Source organism: Rattus rattus, chromosome 12 (genome assembly GCF_011064425.1).
Source record: "Rattus rattus isolate New Zealand chromosome 12, Rrattus_CSIRO_v1, whole genome shotgun sequence".
NCBI lineage: Eukaryota > Metazoa > Chordata > Mammalia > Rodentia > Muridae > Rattus > Rattus rattus.
Window position 1 is genome coordinate 89,881,795 of NC_046165.1, and position 13,331 is coordinate 89,895,125.

The 13,331-nt window shown below is 47.3% G+C and overlaps 1 protein-coding gene across 1 annotated transcript; it reads right to left on the minus strand.

Moving 5' to 3' along the window:
- Nucleotides 1-367: 367 nt before the first annotated feature.
- On the minus strand, nt 368-6,039 carry Saysd1 (SAYSVFN motif domain containing 1). The gene is made up of 2 exons (XM_032918081.1): nt 5,780-6,039; nt 368-889 (listed from the first exon to the last, which is right to left on the minus strand). Exons 1-2 carry the CDS (start codon nt 5,987-5,989, stop codon nt 563-565), a joined length of 537 nt encoding a protein of 178 aa, XP_032773972.1. The 5' UTR covers nt 5,990-6,039; the 3' UTR covers nt 368-562.
- Between the last annotated feature and the right edge of the window lie 7,292 nt (nt 6,040-13,331).

Here is a 13,331-nt window from a genome sequence, read left to right on the forward strand (position 1 = left end):
AATCTTACAACCTAAACTTTTTGGGAAAATAATTCTGAAAATACTGTTTATTTTTATTTTTGGAAGGCTAGAGAGATGGCTCAGTAGTAAAGAGCATTTGTTGCTCTTCAGAGGACCGAGGTTCAGTTCCCAGCATCCACAGTGGCTCACAACCATCCATAACTCACGTTCCAGGGGATCTGAGCGCTCTTTGGAGCTCTGAGGGTACCAGGCACACACAAGGTTCATCTATACCTCGCTATGTAAATATTAATCTAAAGGGAGCCCAATGTGCCTACTCATCCACCACATCACCCAGTAACCCAGAACCTCACAGTGCATGTCTAGAGTGCCAGTGTCACCACTCCAATAACGAGACAAGCCAGTCTCCTTCTTATATGGCTTTTATATACTGCACCAGCCCCACCCTGAGTGTCCTTTAGAAATTTCACCTAAATCAAAGAGGAGTTCGAAGATGAAACGGCAGCAGATCAGGAATACGTGGAGAATGTGTCCACCCTGCAAGCTGTCCTTTGTCCTCTAAAGTCCATGCTCAGGACCGGAGGACCAGCTGGGGCCGGTCCTACCTGCCCTGTGGGGGTCTGAGCTGCAACTCCCGCTCCAGCTGCTCAGCTGTCAGGGTGCCCTGGATGGCTTCGCAGCCCGGGTTGAACACGGAGTAGGCGCTCTTCTCCCCTTCTTTCTTCTCCCCGGGACCCCGAGTCCCTACGTACATCCAATAGAACATAGACAGGACAAAATAAGCCAGGCCAAACTCCAGCTCCACAAACAGACCCAGCAGGACCAACCAGAGGAGAACCTTCAGGACGGTGACGTTTGTCAGGAAAGACTGGCCGCAGGAGGAAGGCAGGGGGACCGCTGTGTTCTGGGAGGGCTGCTGGACTGCTTCCTAAGACACAGAAGCAAACGGAAGTAAGAAGGGGGTGATGGAGCCGAGAGGGTCTGAATCAGATGAAAAGCCAGAGCGTGCTGCTCTAGGGCGGCCACTGGCTCACTGGCGTCCAGTTCCTTACCTTCTCTAAGACAATCGTTGTCAGAGCTTAGGCTCCCTGACCTAAACACATCAGCACTGGTCAGCACTCAGCAAGGGGCGACCCCTCCGTTCGTGGGAGCTGTTTCTTCATTCAGATCGGTGGGCCGCTAACAAAACCTAATGTGTGCCCCACACACAAGCTGACCAGTGACCGATGGTGCAGCAGCTGCAGCGCTTGTCCCCCACCCCACCCCGAGGTCACGGTCAACACACGCTTGCTGGTTTGACGGAATGGGCTGACACATCCAGGATAACTCCGTTCTGAGATGGAGACCACACAGCCACTACTAGCCATTATGGTCACTGCCGCCCTATCCAGGCCTGGGAGCATCTCCTAACTAGACCTCTCCCTCCTCTAGCCTCCACGCCAGCCTGCGTGTGACTGCCCAGTGGGTTCTCTAAGTCACCTTCACCTCGCAGCACACGCATCTTCAATAAAACCCATTGCCTGTATGTTCTTACGTGGGAAGGCGGTGCGGGACGCCAAAGGAATCCCTTGGCATGTAGGTGGCTTCAGCAGCTTTGCCCGATCTCCACCATTTTCTAAGTTTAGTCCTTTATGTTTTTGTTTGTTTTTATGTGCATTGGTGTTTGCCCTACACGTATGTCTGGGTGAGTGTCAGATCTTGAAGTTACAGACAGTTGTGAGCTGCCGTGTGGGTACTGGGTCCACTGGAAGAGCATTCAGTGTTCTTAACCATGGAGCCATCTCTCAAGCCTCTCTTTTCTAAGTTGTTAGGAGTCTCTTTTTGACAAATAGCAAGAAATGGGTTTTATGGGGGGGGGGGGTTTACACTGTAGCCCGGCACAGGGTGCAGTGGAAACAAAGTCAGCCTTGCCAGCCTGGAAAAGCTCTTGTGCATTCCAAATTAGTCTTCAACGCTTAAAGGGAACAAGATCCTATGTTGACTGTACTGTCCAAGAAAGGGTCATGACCTGCGTCTTTAAAAACAAGGGCCTAAAGATTTCCTTCCCTTTTTATTTAACTAGGTGCCCTGGGGGTGGGGGATGGGGCAGGGCAAAGGGTTGGGAAATGGGAAGTTAATGGTAAACAGACTGTCAGAGGGGACAAACATGGGAGCCCATATGGAAATTCCTCTGGCTGAGAACTGTATCTGGCATTGATTCAGTCTGCCTGTTCAACAGCAGCCCTGTACAGAGGTGTTTATGGTTGTACACTGTCATGGGCATGGCTCAGAAAACACATTGCCATGCCTCCAGTAGCAAGCTGCTTCCTCCCTGAGGACCCTTTCCGGAAGGACACGGAGACATAAAATACAACACGAGAAAAAAAATTAAGAATTTTTATACCAGGGCAAACCCAGCAAGGGTAACAGTCAGTGAAAACAAACTAAAGCTAAGTTCCTTTTGAAAGGCAGAGTGGTTAGTGCCAGTCCCACCCCAGTGTTTCCGCTCACCAATTTCTGAGGATTTATAAAGGAAGCTTTCTCTTGAGTTTGAGCTTTTCTGGGCTCAACTCAGTAAATTCATATTCCTTTGGATATGAGACATGTAGTCAAACGCGCTTTGTGTGGTTAGACATAGTTTTTTAACTGGAGCGGGGGAGAGGCGGGCGAGAGGAGGGAGGATGTGTTTGCTGATGCCTGATCAACAGTTATCCAGACAACTGAGCTGTACCGACAGCACTGAAGGAGATGGATGGCAGAGCGTCTGCACCCTCACCTCCCCTCAGTTGGGAAACCTGAAGATTGCAGAGAACTTTGAAGATAAAACTGAGCAACCATACCCCTTCCTAATGAAAATTCCTTCAACTAGATACTGCGCGGTAGGGCAAGGGGGCGCTAGGGAAACCAGGAATGTTAAAGATGCAGGAGTGTCTCCTCAGCGGAGGAAATAAAACACCTGCATTCTATCCACAACGTTGGGAGTGGATGTTGTTAGTGACCTGGTGATCATTTGCTATCTATAGAGGCAGACCTCACCCAAACCCCAGATCCTTCCAGACCCTCCCTCCCTAGACCTTTATCTTTAGCTTCCACTCTTAGGGGAGACACCTCATGTCCTTACAGGCTACTGACCTCTCTGCTACACCAGATCCCAGGCCCTTAAGCTATAGACCCCATCTTCAAGGTCCCAGGTAATTTGCAAAGGAGTTTCTGTGTAGGGACACACCTGAAGCGTCATTAGGCTCCTAGACTTGGAATGACTGTCTCTTGGAAACCCTTTTTCAAATTCTATTGTTTAAATGTGTTCACAATGGATGGCCTGGCCTCAGACTCCCGGAAGTCTGATCCCCAGGTCAAATCAATCTGAATCAGGTTTTCACTCTCCCCTCCTCGCCGTTCCTAGACTGCCTTGAAGCGTGCAGGAAGCAGGGACCTCCTGATGAAGTAATAGATCAACTTAAAGGGAGTGATTTTAACGTGAGCAAGATTAGCTGCTCTGGCAGAATGTGATTGGGGCTACAGTGGGGTCTTTGTTTTCAACATGGTGTCCTCCTTATGTAGCAGTCCAACTTTACGTTCACAATCTGCCTGCCTCAGGCTCCTAAGTGCTATGATTACAGGCATGCAGCACTACTCGGCCATTTTACTTTGGGGCGGTAGTCTAGAGGATGGCACCCAGGGAAGTGCGTATGTCAGTCAAGTCCGTGAGCACTGACTTACATTCCTGTGCTTAGTTATTCTGTATCCATTATCTTTCTGGTGGTGCTGGAGGTCAAACTCAGTACATGATACACGTAAGAGAAGCACTCTGCCCCTGACCTACAACCCCAGCTCTTAAACTTTGTTTTAAATTTTGAGATAGGGTCAAAGTTGAGCCTTGAATTTACAATCCCCTGCCACAGCCTCCTAAGTAGCTTACAGTCCTTCCTTACTAAAGGAAATGCCCCACCCCCACACCAAGGCCATAAAACAGGGCAAAGACTTCAAAATGCCTGCCACCCATGGAATTCCAGAAAGCAGTCCACTCCGTAACACGCACTAGAACTCTGGAGGTAGACCAAAACAGGCAAACTGACTTATCTTTCACCTGCTGCCCAGAGGTTAAACAAACTAACTGACTCATCTCCCACACTAACGTAACAAAAAGCAGTTTATCCAGAAAAGCAGTTTCTGAGTCTGGCATAGCCATGCTCTCCCGGTCACTGACCCTACAGGGCACGCTCTCCTGTACCCTCAGGTACTGATCGGGATTTGGGTGTGCCAACCTCTCAGACCAATAAAAGTCTGCTGTGTGTAGAGGTCAAACTGGGTCTATTCTCTGTTTTCCTCCTTTGACTTCTTACAGACACAGCCCTATGTATGTATTGGCTCTTGTTATGGTTACAAGAGACTAAGGCCTTGTGACTGCTGACAAGCGCAGTGTGTTGGCTCATTTCTTGTCGACTTGACCCAAACTAGAGTCTTCTGGGAAGAGGGAATCTCAATTGAGAAATGAGAGGGCCTGTCCGCAAGTCTATATCCTGGAAGCTAAAATAAGCCCTTTCCTCCCCAAGTGGCTTTGGTTACGGTGCTTCTCACGGTAACAAAAAACAAACCAGGACACAGATTTCCTCCTTAGAGTGTTTCGTATTTCCACTCAGGGATCCAATCTCACAGGCGAGTCCCCTTGTCAGGATGGTTCTCCTGCATGAGAACTATGTGAAAGCCACAAGGAGATTTGAGTGGGCTATCACACTAGTCTAATTTCTTCCACATACATCACTCACAATTGAACTTGAATACCCTTCTCTAGTCCAAGAGGGGCCTACAAGCCTACGCACACCACCACAGGCAGTCGCAGCGGCCACACTTTTGTGGTCAAACCCCATTTTCCACAGGCTAGACCCTGCTCAGCTTCAGAAATCAAGTTGCATTCATAGTCTCAAACCCCTTTTTGTTTCCCGGTCCAAATGCCATTTCTAAAATACAAGCTACCTGAGACACTGGCAACCTCTACCCGAGGTGCGAATAAAGTGCAGCCTTAATTCCTGCCACTTCTGAGCCATAACCAATTAGACCTTTACCTCCCACTGGAGGGCATGCAGCTCAGTGTTTGGTTTCAGACCCCGGAACAAGGTGCTGAGGTGCATATTTTATATATCAAAGCAGACCTGGCCTCCAGGTTCTCCCAGCATCTCAGTCCCTACCTGGCATATGTCATCCCCAAACCGGAACTTTCCAGCCCACAGACTCTTTACTATATAACCCAGACTTTTCGGTTTCTCTCTCTCTTCCTTTTCTTCTTTCCTTTTACTTCTCTCATTCTCCCTCCTCCCTGTCTCCCTTCTCATGGTGATTTCCCTGACCTCCTGGGGTCAGTGAAACTCACCCGCACAAAAGCAGCTTCCCAATAAACCTGCAAATATATTAATTATATAGAAATTATATTAATTATATATAATTATATGTATAAATCTGGCTTGAATCGGCTCATTTCACCAGTGGAGAAATAACTTATCGCTCAGTTTCTCAAAGCCTCACATCTCTGTCATTAATTCGCTGTGCACCACTGGAGAGCAGAGATGTTTCTTCTTTCTTCAAGCTCCCTAGACCTTCGCTTTCTGTTTTCAACTAGTTGCCGCATAGGACTGCAACTGGGACGAAAAATGTCAAGGCCACGTATCATGTGCTGACACACACTGAGGAAATGCGTCGTCCAGCCACTGGGCAGGGGAAGAGAGAGAGCACACAGAACAGGGAAGGGCCTGAGCGCCAGAAGTCGTGGGTGTGGCTTGTGCGGAGCGGGGCGTGGCCCCACGCGGAGGCGGAGCTTCAAGGTGCAGGCCTCTCTCCTCCTCACCTGAGGCTGGTTGGGCTGAGCCTGCGCCGTGAGTGGGCCTGCTTTCCACCTCAAGAAGCGTCTCAGCCAGCCCGTGGCTGTCTTTGGGGTCGCCGCCGCTGGCTCAGCCTTCGCTCCTGAGACCTGCACGCTCTGGCTCGACGTGGAAGGTTGGGCTACCAAACCTGCTCGTTTGCGGGCCTCCCGGAACTCGGCTAACCGCTGTTCCATGGCGCGCGCCCGCTCGCTTGCAGGCGTGTGCCCGGGCCGGTCCTCGGCCGCTGTGCGCTTGCGCAGGTGGCTCTCTGTTGCGCCTGCGCGTAGCTTGAGCCGGGTCGGAATTTTCCAAGGCTCTGTGACGTCTGGTTAACCTCATGTACCTGGAGACGCTTAAGGTTCAGCTTAAAGTATGAGAACCATCGTGTATGTTCCTGGCTCTTGCCCAGGCCACAGAACTCAGTTCTGACGTGTTTGCTCCTCACCTCAGCGCACTAGTTCCCACTCTGGCGTCTGGTTCAGTGAAGAACGCATGCAGGGAGCCAGTGGTCAGCACTACAGAAAAGGTGGTATCAGGACTTGGGAGGAGGCCTGTGCTCTCTGAGCGTGGGGAGAGCAGGATGCTTCCTACCTTCTTCTTGCTGCGGTATACCAATTTCGCTGAAGGCTGTGCACACCTCCATTTATTTATCATTTATTTTGCTTGCTACGCTAGGAAGATGCACTGACGTGACACGAAATATAAAATAAGCGAACTTAGTGAGATAAAACTTAAAATACACAAATCGAGGGGGCGACAAAAGATTTTAAGAGCCAGGGACAGGAGGAAGCCAGGCTGAAGCAGTGTCTTCTGGCCCTCACGGGACTACTCTTGAACTCCCAACAGCTGTGTGTTGCCTGCACAAAATCAAGCTACCCAACCCTCACAAGCCCCCACCGCCTACTCATGGGTGATGGTTTCTGGGGGAGGGAGAGTCAGTTTAATGTAGGCTCTGCTGGGTCAATCACATCGTGGTGTATTGCCTCATACCCATGAGTATATACCGGGAATCTGTGGATTACTTAAAAAATAAAAAAAGGACAAGGTGAGAGGGGATCAATGTGGGAGGAGTTAGAGGAGAGTGAATATGACCAAAACATTCTGTATGCATATATTATCTTTTCGAAAATGAATAAAAATGTATTTATAAAGTTACAGATCATAACTGTAGTCTCGGCTATGCACTTGTGTAACTACCAGCCAGGAAAGAACATTTCTAGGACTCCAGGTATTCTTATTCCTTCTTGCAATTAGAGTTAATCCAAAAATTAAAATTTCAGATCTTACTGTTTTACAGATTTTTAAAGCTCCGAGCTAAGTACCAAACACTTGGCTAAGTACTACTTGCAGAATCGAGTCTCAAATACTTGTTGGATATTACTGAGTTTGAGGCAAAAAGCTAGAAAATGGAGTCCTATTCACTTAACAAATGTTTGTCTAGGCTCTGCGTTGAGCTCTGTACCAAGCATTAAGGATTGAGAGCAGGAGGCAGGGGTCACAAAGGAAACAAAGACCTTCGCTCTCTACAGTCTAATCGAAAAGATGAGCAACAGATAATCACGCCACCACATATTTAATTCAAGGTCTGATAAATGCTGTGAAGAAATGCAACACGAGTAATGGAGCTGGTGCAGCTCTGATCAGTGATTGAGGAGGACCTCTGAAAGAGGCTGCTGTCTAAGCAGAGACCAGATGAAATGAGTGGCCAAGTCATGGAGCCGTGTGGTCAAGAGTGCTACAGTCAGAAGAAACATCGAGTTCAGTGCTCTGAGCAGCTAGTGTGCTTGACCTCACAGAACTTCCTAAAACCCAGGATGTGATGGTTTGCATATGCTGGGCCCAGGGAGTGGCACTACTAGAAGGTGTGGCCTTGTTGGAGGAAGTGTGTCCCTGTGGGGTGGGCTTGGAGACCCTCCTCCTAGCTGCCTGAGGATGCTCAGTCTGTTCCTGGCTTCCTTCAGATGAAGATGTAGAACTCTCAGCTTCTCCTGCACCATGCCTGCCTGGACGCTGCCATGCTCCTGCCTTGATGATACTGGACTGAACCTCTGAACCTGTAAGCCAGCCCCAATTAAATGTTGTCCTTTATAAAACTCACATTGGTCATGGTGTCTATTCACAGCAATAAGACCCTAACTAAGACTGTAACAGGAGGAAGGGAAAGTGTCTTAGTCCAACTGCCCATTTTGATTTGGTCTGTTGGTTAGGAGCTCAGTCCAAACCAATTGCCTCCATTGGTATTTTCTACCTCTGTGCTCGCTGCTATCCTGGACAACCAGGTGAGTGAATGATGCTGGGGGCCTCCCCTTTTTTGGAGGGAGACTAAAATGGGAGGGTAATGGAGTGAACATTGAAATTTTGGGCTATGCGAAGGGTCTGAGGTGCCTATTATATCCAGACTGTGAAAACTGAATTTAGGAAGTATTAAATGGAGACCCGTGATGGGAACGGTAGTGATATTTAAGCACTGAAGCTGAAATCAACTAGATAGCAGCTATGACCCAGAAAGTCATGTGAAGACTGAATCTTGGATTGCAGATGGTAAGACAGGTATTTTTTTTTTTTTTTTTTGAGTTGGGCTTTTTTAAGTTTTGTTTGTTTTGTTTGTTTAACGTGTACGTGAGTACAGTTGCTTGTGGAGACCAGAAGAGGGCGTCAGATCCCCTGGTGCTGGAGTTCCAGGCAGTAGCTGGGTATGGGTTCTAGAACTGAACTGTGGTCTTCTGCAAGCATTATCTGTGAGCATTCTTAACTGCTGAGCCATTTCTCCAAGCCCCAAAGTGGAGTTTCTATGGCAGTGTCAGGTTGGGAAGCTATGAAAAATTCCTTTCTCCTCAGAAGTAGTAGGCCTTGCTCCCCATTGCTCTCCTGAGAGACTGCATTGCGTTGGTCACCTGACAAGAACACTGAAACCTTCGAGCACATTGAGAAGACACATAGACTGAAACATCAGGATCCATGGCCTTTTGGGATCAGTGTCCCTGATAGAGATGTGGTGCCTTCAAAAGGACCAAGAGCAGAGGCATGGCAGAACTAAAGAACCAAAAGGGATGACTCAGAGGACATCTTGCCAGCTCCTGGAGCCGGAATAGGAGGAGCAGCCAAGGTTGCCTGTGAAGGAGCACAGAGTGGGGAAAGGATCAGCTAAGGCTAACAGGGACTTCCCAGGCAAGTGCTGGCATCGTTCCTGTCCTGTCTTAATCTGGTGACCCATTTTCCATTTGCTGTGTTTTTACATTTGTTTTCACACTTGATAAACTCATTCAAGTCCTTTTCAGAAGAGGTTGAAAGATGAGATAAAAGAAAAGATTGAGGATCATGAGGAACAAATCCTGCCAAGCCAACTTCATTTCCTCCTCAGATGAGACTGCGAGATAGGGAGCTCAAGAGGTGGCTTGGGGGTTAAGAGCACATGTGCTGCCCTTATGGAGGACCAGAGCCTGAATCTCAGCACCCACATCAGGGTGCTCCCAGCCGCCTGTAACTCCAGCTCCTGAGGATCCAGTCCCTCCTGCCTCCTCAGGTACCCATACGAACATGCACATACACAGACACACAGAGACACTTAATTAAAGTGAATCTTTAAAAATAAGGATTATGGGAGAGTAAATAATTGTCCCATGGGGGGCTGGAGAGGTGGCTCACAGGTTTATAACACTTGTTGCTCTTCCAAAGGACCTGGGTTTGATTCCCAGCACCCACATGGCAGTAGATAACCATCTGTAATTCCAGTTGTAGGTGGCCCAGCTCCCTTTTCTGACCATATCAGGCACCAGGCATATGTACTGTGCACGTATACAGGCAAACAATCATACTCAAAAACCTTTAATTTTTTTTGAAAAAGAAGTGCTCTCTAAAATACATTTAATGTGTGATTTTCATAAATTTGTCTTCTCTTGGAAAAGCAGAGGGTGAGTGGACCTCACTACTGTCACCTGATCCCTGAAGCTAGGACTCTTGATCAATATCCCACAATGCATTGAACTAGCCTGGACAGCAAAGACGTATTTGGTTCAATATACTATTGTTCCAAGATTGAAAACGCATTTAAAGAGAGTGAGTGATGGTCTTTTGAAGCCTGAGCCTAAAAAGAAGTACCATGTGTGAATTATGTATGATATATACATATATACATACATATATGTACATACACATACATATATGTATATATACTATGTATAGTATATATAATTGTACATTATATATGTATATTAGTGTATGTTGTATAAATATACGTATGTGTGCCCATAGTGAATGTGTACAGATATCTCTTTCTTGTCACTATCTTTTAAATAAAAGATAGAATGTAGCTTTGAAAAAAAAAAAGAAAAACTTCATGCAATCCTATGTCCAAGGTCAAAAAGGCCACATTCAAGTTGAAAGACAAAGTCTACCTTTATCAGAATGAACTACAAAGAGTGTATAAGTATCTGTTATCTGCCACAAACTTAATGCTTTGCAGTAAGCCAAGGAAAGCTGAATCTACCTACAAAATTATATATCTCATATATGCATATGTGTGTATGTGTAAGTCATAAATAATAATACACACATGTGCCCTGTGGTCCCGTGTAATGTTTTAATGTGGACTACAGTTATATACTCACTCTGTAGCCATACCATTGTACTCTGTGGACTTCTCCATTCTCTTGATTTTAGGTATATTTTCCTTTTTAATTATGTGTAAGCTTTTGGATCTGTGTGTGTGTGTGTGTGTGTGTGTGTGTGTGTGTGTGTGTACAGGTATCTACAGAGACCAGAATCCCCCAGGTCCCCCAGAGCTGAAGTTACATGCCATTGTAAGCTACCTGATGTCTGTGCTGGAAACTGAACTCATATTTTCTACAAAGCAGTTTGTAGTCTCAACTGCTGAGCTATCTCCTTTTCTTTGTTTCTTTGTTTCTTTGTTTCTTTGTTTGTTTCTTTGTTTCTTTCTTTCTTTGTTTCTGTCTTTGTTTCCTTCTTTGTTTCTTTCTTTCTTTGTTTCTTTCTTTCTTTTTAAAATTTAAATCCAAGACATGAAAATTGCTTTGTCACAGTGGGATAGTAGCATGGGTATCCAAGCGGGGACTTGAAATGTGTTCTGTATGTTAGCAGGCACACTGTCTTAGTTCTACATATTGCCATGAGGAGAACTTGCAACACCTAGTCAACTGGTCAAGGAATAGCAAGACACCTGGGCCATGGTTACTCAGCTTTGCTTCAGTGCAAGTGAGACGAAGTGCCTGGTAGGAGGAAATGGAAGGCTTGGGCACTAAGAGTGTACAGTGTAAGATCCAGAACAGTGGGTTCCAGGGTGATCTTGCTTGACTCAACTCTGCCTGCTCTTGCTTGCAAATCTGAAGAAGGTACCAAGGATGTGGCATCCTAGGAGGAGAAGGAACAGCCCAGACTCTACTGATGATTCTTCTGTAGGGGATGTCCTGAGGTGCTTAAGCTCTGTATTCCAAGGGCTATCCCAGGCATGAAACCCCAGAGAAGAGTGTTTGGGCGGACACTCAGCTGTTGTATGACGTAGAGCACACACAGATGGGACTCCATCCATCCTGTGTAGCCCTCCTGGGCCATAGATCCCAGGAGTCCAGTGATTCTTGATGCCTGTCTGCAAGGACACTGTTTTGCCTGACTTGTTTATTCATATGTTCTGTCTTGACAGGCTTAAGAATGGGAATGGTAGAGAGATGAGTATGTGGCCACTGGGTCTGCTTTGAGACCATTTCAAGAAGTCTGACAGCTGAGCATGTAAAATTTCCTACCAGACTTGGAAACACAGGCAGAAAGTGACCCACCAGGCCTGGGATTGAAAATGAGGATCTGGAATTTCCCCTTCCTGGGGTTCAATAACTACAAGCTACTCTAATGAAGTATCAGGGCTGCCGTCAGTAGTCACTAAAATCACAGTCTTGCTGTGCATGTTAATGGTATCTGTAAGTACCTGGAGCCTTTCTCTGGCTGTAGGAGTGTTGGCTCAACCAGGACAAGAGGCAGAATAGAAACCTTTTAGGGGAGGTGCTGGGGAGATGCCTCAGCGGATAGAGCACTTACCATGCAAGAATGGGGCCCAGGGTTCAGATTCCTAGCACCCATGTAAATGCCAGGTATATACAAGGTGAGGAGTGACAGAGGAAAACACACGATGTCAATCTTTGGCCTCCATATACACATGCATACCACACATACATGTGAAAAAATGTTGGGAGAGCATCATACATACACACACCAATAAGCAACCAACTTTGGATGGGTAGGTACTCTGGCCCCCTTGCTCCTCCTTGGGGCTCACCCAGTGTTGAGTGCCACCAGCCTCCTAGGTAACCTCAACAGAATTAGAAATAAGAATGATTATGTCAACCCCACCTTAAAACTCTCCTGAGACCCATCATATACGCTACGGGGGATCCTGCCTCGCAGGTACAGGTGGAGACGAAACTGGAGACACACAAGCTCCTTATTAAAACATGGCCGTCTTGCTAAATTATATTCCTAGGACCTAGAGCATTTCCTGACTCTTGACAAGATGGGCTGGCTGTTCAGCCACCTCCCTAGAAACTTCAGTTTCAGCCCTTGGATTTGTCCCCAACTTCTGACTTTCAAGATACCAGGGTCTGGAGCCCAGAGAGACCCATGTTTCATGCTAACAGCATTAGCAGATGCTGAGGCCCAGAGGCAACACTGTCCTCTCTTGACGATAGAACCTGGCCCAGCAGACTGGACCCCTGACCCTTCTCTGTGTTACTTGTTTGGCTGTTAGTCATTTCAAAGCCCTGCACCCTGCGAAGCCATTACCGCAGTCTGTTGCAAGGTGGACGTGATGGAGGGAGAGTGAGGCCATCCCTAAATAATAAATAACCCTTGGGAATTATTATTTTCTTGACTTATTTCCAATGGAAAAGAGATCTATCTCTGTGTTCATGTTTTAAACACCTTGAGGATAGGTTAATTCACTTTCAACCAAGAATATTGAGTTCCTAATAACTTCTGGCCCTAATAGAGTGACCAATGTGTACCGGATTCTGTGCTACCCACTTGGAAGGGGGTGTTTTGCACTTTACTCTTCTCTGCCCTCCGAGAAGGCAGTCGGACAGAGGTTACATAGTAGACGTCACATAGCAAGCTGTGTTTGGATCTGTGGAGTCTGACCACAGAGTCCGCAGACCCACTGTTCTATGACGAACAAATGATCGATGGAGAGGTGAGAAAGATGGCCAAGTGGAGCAGTCCTGGCGCGGTGGAGAGAGGCAGAACGGCTACGGCAGTGACAGTGGTGAAACGGAGCTTACACAGACACAGAAGCAGACAGCCCCGGAACACTGCCAGATGCGGGATCGCCCTGGCTCTGGGCAACGAGAGAGGCCAAGGTGAGGAACGATTTGCTTTCTGGACCGGACCTCCTCGACGAGATGCTATGGTCTATGAAGCCCCTAAGGATCGAGTGCAGGTTAGTGGTCCTGAGGCAATCAGGGGCTATGGAGATGTACATTATGTCCAGATGTTAGAGTCACCTAATGCCACGTGGATGTGTGTGATCTGTGTCTC